Source organism: Metopolophium dirhodum, chromosome 3 (genome assembly GCF_019925205.1).
Source record: "Metopolophium dirhodum isolate CAU chromosome 3, ASM1992520v1, whole genome shotgun sequence".
NCBI classification, from domain to species: Eukaryota; Metazoa; Arthropoda; class Insecta; order Hemiptera; family Aphididae; genus Metopolophium; species Metopolophium dirhodum.
In genome coordinates, this window is record NC_083562.1 from 30,436,948 (window position 1) to 30,448,877 (window position 11,930).

The window sequence follows — 11,930 nt, forward strand, 5'->3', positions numbered from 1 at the left end:
AGATTATGTATTTCCGTTGCCGCTATAAAAACAAATACTAAAAATCTTAAGATATATTATAATATAAGCAGTGTTGCCAACATGTTTATCGCTGATGATGGTACGGAACCCGAGTCCGACTCGCACTTGGCCGGTTTTTTTTATTAAATATGATGTATTGCTAAATTAAAAAAATTATTTATTATTGACAAATACTGATTCAGTGGCGTAGTTAGGATTTTTCTTGGGAGGGGGGGGAGGGGCTGATAAATTTTCACACGGTGGTGGTTTACCTAGGTTCTTCTATAAGTGTAACATGCAGATGCCGAAGTTTTATTTTAGATTTTAGTGCCTATAACCCTTATCATATATTGATTTAATACACTTTTTAAACTTTCTTAATATTTCATGGAGGGGGGCTACACCACTGCACTGATTAATAGATTAGAACACCGAATACGACTTATTTTTTTAAAGCTTAAAATAGTCCTGACAGTCCCTGTACCTGTACGGCTAGCGGCTGTATGATAATATACAAGTAACAAATAGTATAAGTCTGACTATATGCATAGAACTGTTAATAATATTTTACATACTGATAACTCACTAAAAAATTAAAATATCGTAAAAAACCAACGAGAGAACACAGATAATATTGTTACCCAAAAGTTTGATGATTATATAGGTCAAAAATGACAGTACCCTATTTAAACTAGCAAACGAAAATTTGCCATGTCGTACGTAAGACGGATATAACCATAGAAAATATATTAATATTAATATTTGATACAACTTACACATGCTGGTGCTACGTCCTCTTAAAAACCATAAGTACTTAAGTTTTAAAGCGTTTAAAAATAAATAAATAATAGGCTTTTCAGCGCTCCTGGTGGACAATATACTGAACTAAATGCCGTCAAATTACGACTCATTTTTCGAGTTTTCGACGATAAGTGACAACTGACAAGTGACTAGTGAGTGACTACCATATTTAAGTCCATATATACGTCTTTTAAATTGTCATAGACCTTATACTTAAATACTTAATAAATAGGGTATATGCTACTTGTTCTAGTGTTGTTCTATTATACACAAATCACAATGCAGTATGCAAGTAGTGCTATTAACAACTGAGTACTGACAACACAGTTTCGTCACAGAATAGATAAATATATTATCCATTCAACGCAGTATTTCATCCATTTCAAACAAGTATTCAACCACGGACTAAGATTAATCTTAGTCCGCGGTTTTAACCATGGTTTTATGATAAAACTTTTATCGTGTTTACTCCTTAGGGCTTAGATGATATTATACAGGGCCGTGTAGGGATAAACTTAGGGGGTCCCACTATTTTTGACCAGTGACCACCTGTCATTAACTTTGGCAGGTAACTGTTAGAAGTAGGATACTTATCAAATTCTTAATTTTAATTGTTTCTTTACTTTAAAGAAATTGACTAATCCCAAATTTCCGTTCTCTTTTAAAGATGCCGGACCGGGGGGAATTCCCTTTCCTCTTTTCGTTGGGCATACATATGCGATATGCATATATTATATATTATAATTTATTATACATAAACATATATTATGTAATATATACCTATATGATTTAAGGTTTTATCTATAATATGCCTACATCGTAATCCTGTGTATTGACTAATGCATATTATATATAGATAATAAATATTATCTGTCGGTGAATGTATATTATTGTTGCAGTATCTTATCAAATTATCAAGACATAATAATATTATTATTTTATTATATAAATTATTAACTTACTATTTTACTATAAAAAAAATAGCCGTTGGCCCGTGCTGTACTTCTTTAATTTCTGTCATTCTGTATTTCTGTATTTCTGTGCACTATCCACAAATAGTAACTAAGTAACTACTGCCAGGTTATACCTACTTGTCAGTAATTGATTTTTCTACTCAGTTTATAGTTAATTTATCTTTCCTTCAAGAATAAATTACAAACACAACTACAAACTTGATTCGTTGGTATTCTATAATATCATACTTAATAGATAATACTTTATACTTACAGTAATTCATGCCTATGGGCTACGACCTATCTGTCTATTAGCACAGAATATATAAATTCAGTTGTTAGTATTACATAGTGTTTTCGTTTAATGTTATCTACCGCACACCAATAATAGACTTAATTATTTTATTCTCAGGTATCAGATTTATACTTGTGTCTTGTCTATGTTAATAATATTAAATTAGTAAGCTGGTGATATATATAATTATTTAATACGACAATACACACATAAAGCTAAAATGTCTGCCAAGGTAAGATGTACTCTATATAACTTTTATTTTTGTTACAATGTAGGTACCTAGATATTACTGTTGTATTAGGTATTCGTATTCTACCTATTTAAGTCTAAACTGGTTAAGTTAATTATAATTCGACATAGTTTTGTATTGAATATTAAATGTTCTCCTAAAGTTAATAATTAAACATATATCTTGGGTACCTACCTACCTATATTTTACAATATTTTTATTTACTTTTATTTTTTAATTACATAGCTAGAATTTGCTGTAAAAATGTCATCTCCATCATGTGCTGATAAAATTCAAGATCAACTAAGCCAAAATGGAATTTCAAAATCTGACGTTCATATATCCCATGAAACTGGAATTGTTACTATCACTACAGATCAACCGTCTTCCCTTATTTTAAATTCTATTGAAAAAACCGGTATTAAAGCAGTACTTAAAGGATATGGAAGTGCTACACGTAAGAATTATCTTGTTCAGTCCTATACATACATATCCAATACAACTTTCTTAATTTTTCATGAAGTCGACAAGAACTTGGGCGCTGCTGTTGCTATGCTTGGTGGATCAACTGGTTATAGTAAATTAGGTATAAATGGTGTTGTTCGGTTTGTTCAGATTAATAATAATGAATGTATAGTGGATGGTACTATTGATGGATTATCTCCAGGAAAACATGGCATCCATATATATGAATGTGGGGATTTATCTAATGGATGCGATAGGTTTGAACTATTTAAATAAAATATTATGATTATTTTAAATTAACTCATTCATTTTCAGGATTGGAGATCATCTTAATTTGAAACAAACATCACATGGCAATCAAACTGATGACCCGAATTTCAGGGTATGATAAAAAAAAAATGAAAATTTTTTTTATGATTTACTTTGCATTATTATAAAGCTTAAGCTTTACTCGCATATTCTACTTTGGCCTTTACGTCGTGTCCTACGTGAATGCGGCAAGTACGACAAGTGCGTGCAATTTCTATTGTAACTATGCTCTTACACCGCAGTGTGATGCGTCCAATGCGGCAAAATACAAACAATGTTTTGTTTTTTGCCGGATTCATGTAGGGCACGGCGTTAGGGACTATCAATATAGGTATGACTGATTTTTAATGAATTTACCCATACAAGAACTCTAGCTATAGTTGGTTGGTACTATTTATTATTTATCATAATTTATATTCAGTTTGCTCATTAACGTTTAATTAATGTTACAGCACACAGGAGATTTAGGAAATATCACTGCTAATGAAGATGGAAGGGCAATATTTTACTTTAAAGATAAATTAATAAATGTATCACATTTAATTGGTCGATCAGTTGGTATCACAGAAAATGAAGACGATTGTGGTAAAACCAAAATCAATACATCAGATATTGATGGAAATAGCGGTAAAAGGTAAATTAATAATAACTACCTAAAATTAGTAAAAAAAAATGATTTAAAAATGTATTTTTGGGACAAGTTGTTTATTTGGGTTGGGTTATGACTTGGTAAGGGGCAGGTCATTGTATGTGAATTATGTAAGCAGTGGTCAAGACTTAAAATATTTAATTTGTATTTTACATACCTATCAATATAAATCTTAAATCATTACAGTGAACACAATCCTTCCTCAAAATATTTTAAATAATATGACAACATTTCTATTCTAAAATATATATATTTACACTTATAATAACATACATTAACCGTTTCACTGCTACACTACTTATGCTCTACCACCTGTGTATGCTACATAAAATAAATATTTTTTAAATTTTAATTTTGAGATCTATATGATATGATCTATTTATTATGTTTAAAACAAAACAAGCCAGGGTTTCCTAAAACTGTATGGTTATCGGAATACAGGAATGTAATAGTACATCTGGAGCAGTGAACAGTTTAAATATTTTGGACATAACAGTATGACTGGAGTAGTGAAAGGATTAAAATAAATATACTTCTATAAAAATAAATAAATTATAATTAAATATATTTCTTTCCAGTATTATATTGATTTTTCTTGTTATTTTCAGTAAAATCTTTAATCACATAGCCATAAATAATATTCATAAGCGTGCGCATACATTTCTGGCAGGATAGTCATACATAACACATTAATACACACACATATTATGTAAATATATTCTTTTTTTTTTTATTATTATTAGTTTACCCTTGGCAACTTAGGCCATTGGGTGTATATATATTCATCTTCACACTTAAGTTATAAAAACTAATTTGGATGGGATAATCTCATTTAACTACATTTACAGTATTAAAAATGTATTTTATAAATAAAAATTAAATAATGATTGACTATCAGTGCCTATCATGACTACCCCGTGCTCACGCTTATGATAATATTGATTGTTAATCAACAAAAACTATTTCTCCTTTATTAAAGGAAGATTTTTCCATAATGAATACCTGTAACTGTAAATTGTAATTGTTTATGCTGCACACAGCTAAATTCAAAAAGTATAAATAATAAAAACATTCTTAGTTTATTTAATTATTTATTTTCAAAAATTTAAAATATTTATTTCTTATAAACAATTTTTTCTTAAGTTAAAATAGCATTTAGGGAATAATATTATGTGGTTTACTAAAAAAAAATTCTACTCAGCTGTTCTAAACATAAATTCAAATATATAAAATTAACTATTTGGTCATTATTATTTATTTATTTATAAAATTGATATAACTGTTTTATATTATTTATTCATTATAAGTGCAAGGGACATAATATTATATCCCTAAAAAAAACACAAAATATGGTAGCACTTATGCACTTAAAATCCCTAAAATATACTATAAGAATATGCACTTATTTATATTTTCTTCTAGTAACTTAAAGGTAATTTAAACCCACACACTGCAATAATGATGGCGTTTCACTGCATTTTTATTGCTGCAGTTTGCTGGGGGTCTTAATTAATAAAAAGCATATATCAATAAAAATTACATTAAATAAAATAAGGACAATAGCTAAGTCAGTAACGAGTGCACACTCAAATACTGGACCTGCAGCCACAGTGCATGCATAATTTCAAATAATCAAATGGGTTATAAGAACTGGTTGTTGTTTTGATAATATTTGTTTAAAAGAAAATGTACGAACATAATCCATAAAACAGAAATAAACCTAAATAGGTGTCTCAAAAAACAAACTTGTTTCTAGCTGGCCTCTTTTACGATTGCACAAAACAAATTTGATGCTGAAGTCCTCAGTCTTAATCATTAGTAATAATTTCCTATTTCAACACATTTACTTACATTGTTTTATTTTTACAGAATTGCTTGTGGTATTATTGCAAGATCTTCCGGTTTATTTGAAAATAACAAAAAAATATGTGCTTGTGATGGTGTAACACTTTGGGAAGAAAGAGATGTACCATTGGCTGGGCCCGGTAGACAAAGAAAAATATAATCATAGGTATACTAAAATGTGCATATTACAATAAGAATACAGGAGTCAAAGAAATTAAACTAAATAATTGTTATTTTTATATTAAGAAAAAGGGCAATGGTTCTAAAAGTGAAATGGCAATAAAAATAAAATATTCTATTAATAAATGTTTTAGTACTGGCTAAAATCATCACTATACTAGCAAAATATCCTTCCACCAGTTGTGTTTTTGTAATGTTTAGATTATACTATAAATGGTTTATAGATAAGTTAAGTAGGTAAATCAAGTAATAAGAAAGTCAGTGTATACATGTATAATTTTTTTTTTTTAATATATAAAAAGCGTTACAGAAATATACAAATTGTATGATGATGATGATGCTATTGCATTTTTACAACAATATAATATTAAACTTAACATTACAATATGTGACAATGATATTTTAACTTTTTTCTTAAGGTGCCTGCCATTGGCAGAAATTGGGGGTCCTTGAGGGGCTTAACCAAAGGTGTGTCAAGCCCACTCCTTTTTTAGTTGTGTGGGATCAAAGCCTCTCACATTGATGTTAATAATGTTAGCCCCCTAGAAATTGTAAAAATTTGTAGAATCAACAGAATTTGATAAATTGTTTTTTAACTAATAAAGGGTAATATTTCTACAGGTCGCATCAAACTCTGTTTTTCAATATTTTAATCTCAAACTTTATAATGTCTTCAAAAATAATACAATTTTAAGCTTTTTTTTTTTAAATTATATTTATACCATTATTTTAAATAAAATAAAGATTGGATTTCGAAGCGTCCTGTAAGAAGTCTTCTTCTTTCAGATAAAAAATAGTTATCAAAATCCAAAAATTCTAAAAAGCCAGAAATCTATTCCTGTGAAGTAATTTTTTTTGTTTGTATAATACACCCTATCAACCCCTCTAGGTATTGGGCTGTAGATTAGTGGATAGTATTATAATTAAAGTGGCAACTAAAATATAAAATTTAATTTTCAAATTTTATAGAATTGCGGTAAATTGAAAAAACTGGCACCGGGGCGCTTAAAAATAATAAATAATTTATAAATTAAAAATACTAATGGCTAGAAGAATTTTTTACAGTTAGCGGTGATTTTAAATCAAATTGTAGTAAACTAGGTTCTTTGTACACTTATTTATAACACTTATTTTAAATTTAAAATAAAACAAATCTCTTAAAAATGTAACATTATATTGTGTAGAGTATTAAATTATATGTTTAATCTGAAGTGGAACTGAGACGAGCTTTATCAGAGGTAGGGGTTGATGAATCAAATGTTATTGTTTGCATAGCCTCAGTAACAAGTTGCTGCAAATTTGTTGGTAGAGTATTCATTTCATTAGGATACTTATCGAAATCAATATCTGAAACAAAAATAATATTAATAAATAATATGTTTAGAGGAACTTTTTTAGTGAGTGCAAAAAACCAGATTTTCTATAACATTCAAACCTCATCAGACAGCAGAAGAATTTATAACCAAGTAGCTAATTACCTAAAACAAATAGTATAAAACTGTTGCTTTGTTCTCAATTCTTACCCTAAATTTGCTATTTTTCTTTTGTATTACAGCAGTTTATAACAAATTGTTGTATAATATACTAAATTAATTTTTTTTTTACTAAAAGCTTTATGCACATTTTTTTCCATATTACATTTATACCACAAACACAATAATATAGATGATAAAAAAATTCTTACTTTTAATAATGGAATCATCTTCTTTAGAAATTAGACAAGTGTTTGATTCTGAAATAAAATAGAAGAAAGAAACGAAGTGATAGTTTTTTAAAATAAGTACATTAAATATTAAATAATAATAAATATTATAGCTACTATAATGATTAATGACTAATGAATGTTATTGTGTGAACATGGTAATAGAAATAATCGAATTATTGTGTAAGCCATTGTCATATATAATGCTCATGCATGCACAATTACACTATAGGATGAATCCGGCTCAAGACTAATTAAAATACATTTTTTCTTTGTCATTTCGTAATATTTTATTATTATATTACATTACACTGAATTACATTTTTTTCCAAAAATAAAATTTTTAACTAAAAATTTCTAATCAAATGTATTTTTATAAAATTACATAATATGGTTTTGTTTTTACTAACCATCAATAGAACTTGTTTCAAAATCAGTTTCATCAGATGTATTTGAACATTCGTTCAATAAAACCAGCGAAGGTGACATAATGGCTTCCCCTTGGTTAATTGTTTTCATCTTTTTTTCCAGGTCTTCCAATCTTTTAGCTAATATTCTATACAGAATTAGAGTAATATTACACATTTGAAAATACTCCAAATCATATTATATAACGATACTTATTTGTTTTTTTCTGATGATTAAGCGCTATAGTTTTATCTTGCAATGCTTCAAATAGTGTCTGGCATAACTTTCTTAAATCTGCGAGTGTTGTGCTGTTTGAAAACAAAGCTTGAAGATTCCCAGTTTCCAAAATTTGTTGCACTAATTTAATTAAAATTAAAATTTGTTGATATAAATACTAGTATAACAAAATGCAACTCACTTTGTTTGCAAGCTATTACTTTACGGGTTATTGCATTATTAGCAGACAGTAAAGATGAATCTTCATTTGTTTTTGATGTACTCTAAAACAATAACATTTTGTTAAATAAATACATATTAATGACAAATGTAAATATGAACTATTAACATATTTATAAAAAAAATGTAACAAGGACGCTCATCTATTTGTAATTTGTGATTAAAAGATGAATAATAAATAGAAAGACATTTTTGTCATCTAATGAAGAGTTATTATTAATTTTTAACTAATATATTATTAATATATATTTTTTAGTTAACAATTCAAAATAAAACGAGTTTAGTAAGTTATTATAAAATAAACAATAGGTACATCACAGTTTAAGATTTTTTTCTTGATTGTAAAAACGTGGTTATTCTATTGTAAGTAATTTACAAAAAAAAACAGTTTTATGCAAGGAAGAACTCTGAAGACTACAAATATACCAAGTATTGACATGCGAGTTAGATAACAAATCTTTGTTAAATAAAGCAACACATTAAATCAACTATAAAAAAAAAAACAATTTTAGTTATAAAAATTAAATAACTTTTTAATAAAAGATATTAAAATAATGACAGTTATTGCAAAGATGAAGTTATAGTGTAAAAATGTAATGCTTGCCTGTTATTTTCTGTTTTTTTTCCCGCATGAAATTACTATTTATTCAGTATAAATAACCATGTACTCCACCATTTTTTTTTTATATATATAAACATATAGCTTGAAAACATAAAGTAGTGCATTTTTTTAAAATGTTTAAATTTGTCTTATTGTACTAAAAATTACTAATTATAACAAAATCAAAAATAAATATATTTTGAATTTACTACGAGTAATAGTTCTTTATATTCGTAGCACTATCATACAATGTGTATCTAAAATTATTAGTATTATTCGAAAGACTAAAAATGTTTTTCAATGAAATTATATTGTACATCAAGTAATTTGTCACAATAATATAATAATAGCATTTGAAAAGAAAAGCGCACGATAATATCAATGCAAAATGATAAATAAAACAGCCCAAACTACATGAATGAATCATAAATTGAGTATATCTTTTAACAATCTATGATCAACTCATCAACTGTACTATATAAACAGTCTACATTCAAAAATTGTACCGTAAAAAGCTGTAAAGGACATAAACCTGGTATAATGAATTTGTTTTCCTTATCATTTCCTTTTCGGCGATCTCTAACTGCAGTCTTTCATTTAAATACCTAAATATCATGCAATTGATATTTTTTAAATTTATTCTAAGTATATTTATTATTAATTTTAAAGTACATACTTGTTTTCTAATAATAAACTATCAATATCTAATACGCATTGATTTTTATTGGCATTTAAAGAAGCCGCTAATTGATAATTTAACCGTCGTATTTTACTTCGAAATCCATCTCGTTCGGTGATTAGTTCTTGTTTATCATCCAGTAATAAACCAAAATCAAGCTTTAACTGCTGGTACTAAAAATGAACGCAAAATAATTTTATAAAAATACATTTAATAATATTTACATCATGATAATACATACTTTTGAATGTATGATTTCTAAATTTTTTACTAATTCTTCTTTACTATCAGAGCTTGTTAATATTGTATTTATACAATCCTTGACAAAACCACCAGTTCTTAAAACCTGTTAGAAAATTATTAAATTTTTTTATTTTAAAGAACCATTGTCTGTTGTTAAATTTTCAACCTATTTTAATGCTGTATATAATCACATATTTAAGTAAGCATAAAGTTGGATGAGAATGGTTAACTCATTTTGATAATATATGATTCTATTTTAGTTTAGTTGTTAGTGGCTAAGAATTATTGATATTACCAAAAATTATTTAACATAACTTCATGTACATTCAAAACTGAAAAAGGTAATCTAGCAGGGATTCTCCTATTTACGTTTAGTCATATAGTATTTATTATAAATTAGTTGATATTTTTACCTTGAATATTTCGGAAAATGTTAATTTTTCCCTAGATTCATATATACTTATATATATCTTATACTGAGATCAACAAAATAGAAAATAGATTAATAAATATACTAAGTATATATAACATTTAAAGACCACGAATATGTTATGAATTATAATAATAATAAAACAGTTGCACTAATCTTTTACCTAAGTACATTTACTGAGTGTACTGGTAAAAACCAAATGACAAAATATTGAATAGATGCATTTAAAACAGATATTAAACTCGTACTTGGAAATCTGCAATTAAATGTTAATCTTAAAGTTATAAATTGAAAGAAGTTATTTTAAGCCGGAAAGTTTAACTGTCTATTCCAAATTAAAGCTTTCAATATACTTAATTGGTTATGAGTGGTACCTATGACAAATAAATTAAAATGTCTTACTTGGTTGTCACCTTGAGCATCCTGTAATTTTTGACGTACATCCTCAGATTCCAATCTCAGTATCTTATTTTCTTCTCTAAGTTGATTCACAAGTTTATCGTAATTTAATTGGTAATTCTAAATGTATATGCAAATATAATAATTTTAATAGAAAATTTATTTTTCAAGATTAATTATATTACCCTATTGTATGTATTATGTAACATTTTATTTTCCAAAATGATTTTCAAATGATCTCGTTCTATTCTACATTTCTCTAATTCTTCACTTAATACTGAGAGAGCTGCAGTTTTGCTATTCAATTTACGTTCCAATGCAGTACTCTATGTAATTTCATTAACAATTATTAATTAATACAATATACCAAGTATTACAAATGCAAATCAGCAGCAAAGTTTTAATATATAATTAGAAAATTATGTAAGTAAATCATATTCTAGATAAAAACTAAAAATCACTTACATCCATTTTTTAAAATTAAAATATTTATTATTAAATGTATTGAATAAGTGAGTTGATTATTATTTAATTTAGCATATGTTACAACGTTGAAAGTGCACTGAAATTATAATTGTAATATTTTTAAATTTTCATTTGAAAATGAAGATATAAATCATATTTAAAAGTGATAATCTATGTATTCTTTTTGTGAAATAAGAGAGCCATTAAACTAGCACATCTGTCATCACCGTTTGACAATTATTAATTACTGTGGTTAGTAATTATACAATAGTTTATAATACATTGAGTTTAAATCTATAATAGGTACAACTATTTACTGCTAAAGGTAAATTGTTATATTCTGTGATGTTACTAATTAGTAATTATTACTGTTCTATGAGATAACACGAATTTTAGACTGATAAAACAAAATATTTATTATATATAGTGATAACTGATAACACCAAGTAGTCAATGCTGATTGTCGGATTGGTGATCATAATATACTATGTACAATTGTAAAGTACCTAACTGTATTCTGTGGATCACCATTTAATATAAGTTACTTTACCATTAATATTTTATTTTAAATTACTTACTAAGTATTAATTTAATACTTAATTCTTATTACTTACTCCTATTGACATACTAACTGCAAAACAAGATATTATTCTTTAGTATTCAGTATCTACTATCTTTATTATACCCAAGGCTTATTCATTATATACTAATATATTATGTTCTGTACTGTAATCTGTGCCTATACATCCAAATGTTAATAACACAGAGTAATACTTGATACACAAATTGTGTAATTTGCTGGGCACTATTTCAAAAATCAT

General features: G+C 26.7%; 2 protein-coding genes across 7 annotated transcripts in view; one reads left to right on the forward strand and one right to left on the reverse strand.

The window, feature by feature from the left end:
- LOC132940418 (copper chaperone for superoxide dismutase) overlaps nucleotides 1-5,712 on the forward strand; it is a 7,438-nt gene extending 1,726 nt beyond the window's left edge. Inside the window, exons 1-8 of one of the 5 annotated variants that reach the window (XM_061008020.1) lie at nucleotides 1,697-2,091; nucleotides 2,167-2,281; nucleotides 2,525-2,735; nucleotides 2,802-2,864; nucleotides 2,916-3,000; nucleotides 3,059-3,125; nucleotides 3,505-3,686; nucleotides 5,571-5,712. In XM_061008020.1, the coding sequence (XP_060864003.1) occupies nucleotides 2,270-2,281; nucleotides 2,525-2,735; nucleotides 2,802-2,864; nucleotides 2,916-3,000; nucleotides 3,059-3,125; nucleotides 3,505-3,686; nucleotides 5,571-5,706 (756 nt within the window). In that variant the 5' untranslated portion in view covers nucleotides 1,697-2,091; nucleotides 2,167-2,269 and the 3' untranslated portion in view covers nucleotides 5,707-5,712. Of the gene's footprint in view, nucleotides 1-1,696; nucleotides 2,092-2,166; nucleotides 2,282-2,524; nucleotides 2,736-2,801; nucleotides 3,001-3,058; nucleotides 3,126-3,504; nucleotides 3,687-5,570 lie in introns of those variants that run through there. The other 4 variants (XM_061008019.1, XM_061008017.1, XM_061008016.1 and 1 more) reach the window with 4 other exon arrangements.
- A 241-nt stretch (nucleotides 5,713-5,953) lies between these two features.
- Nucleotides 5,954-11,579, reverse strand: LOC132940417 (coiled-coil domain-containing protein 149). 2 transcript variants are annotated; one of them, XM_061008014.1, is made up of 11 exons: nucleotides 11,110-11,551; nucleotides 10,830-10,970; nucleotides 10,648-10,764; nucleotides 9,814-9,918; nucleotides 9,570-9,745; nucleotides 9,426-9,498; nucleotides 8,255-8,336; nucleotides 8,049-8,193; nucleotides 7,839-7,984; nucleotides 7,411-7,458; nucleotides 5,954-7,073 (listed from the first exon to the last, which is right to left on the reverse strand). In XM_061008014.1, exons 1-11 carry the CDS (start codon nucleotides 11,113-11,115, stop codon nucleotides 6,928-6,930), a joined length of 1,185 nt encoding a protein of 394 aa, XP_060863997.1. In that variant the 5' UTR covers nucleotides 11,116-11,551; the 3' UTR covers nucleotides 5,954-6,927. The 2 variants fall into 2 exon arrangements, with proteins under 2 accessions (XP_060863997.1, XP_060863998.1); XM_061008015.1 differs by lacking the exon at nucleotides 7,411-7,458 and having other exon boundaries at nucleotides 11,110-11,579.
- Nucleotides 11,580-11,930: the final 351 nt, after the last annotated feature.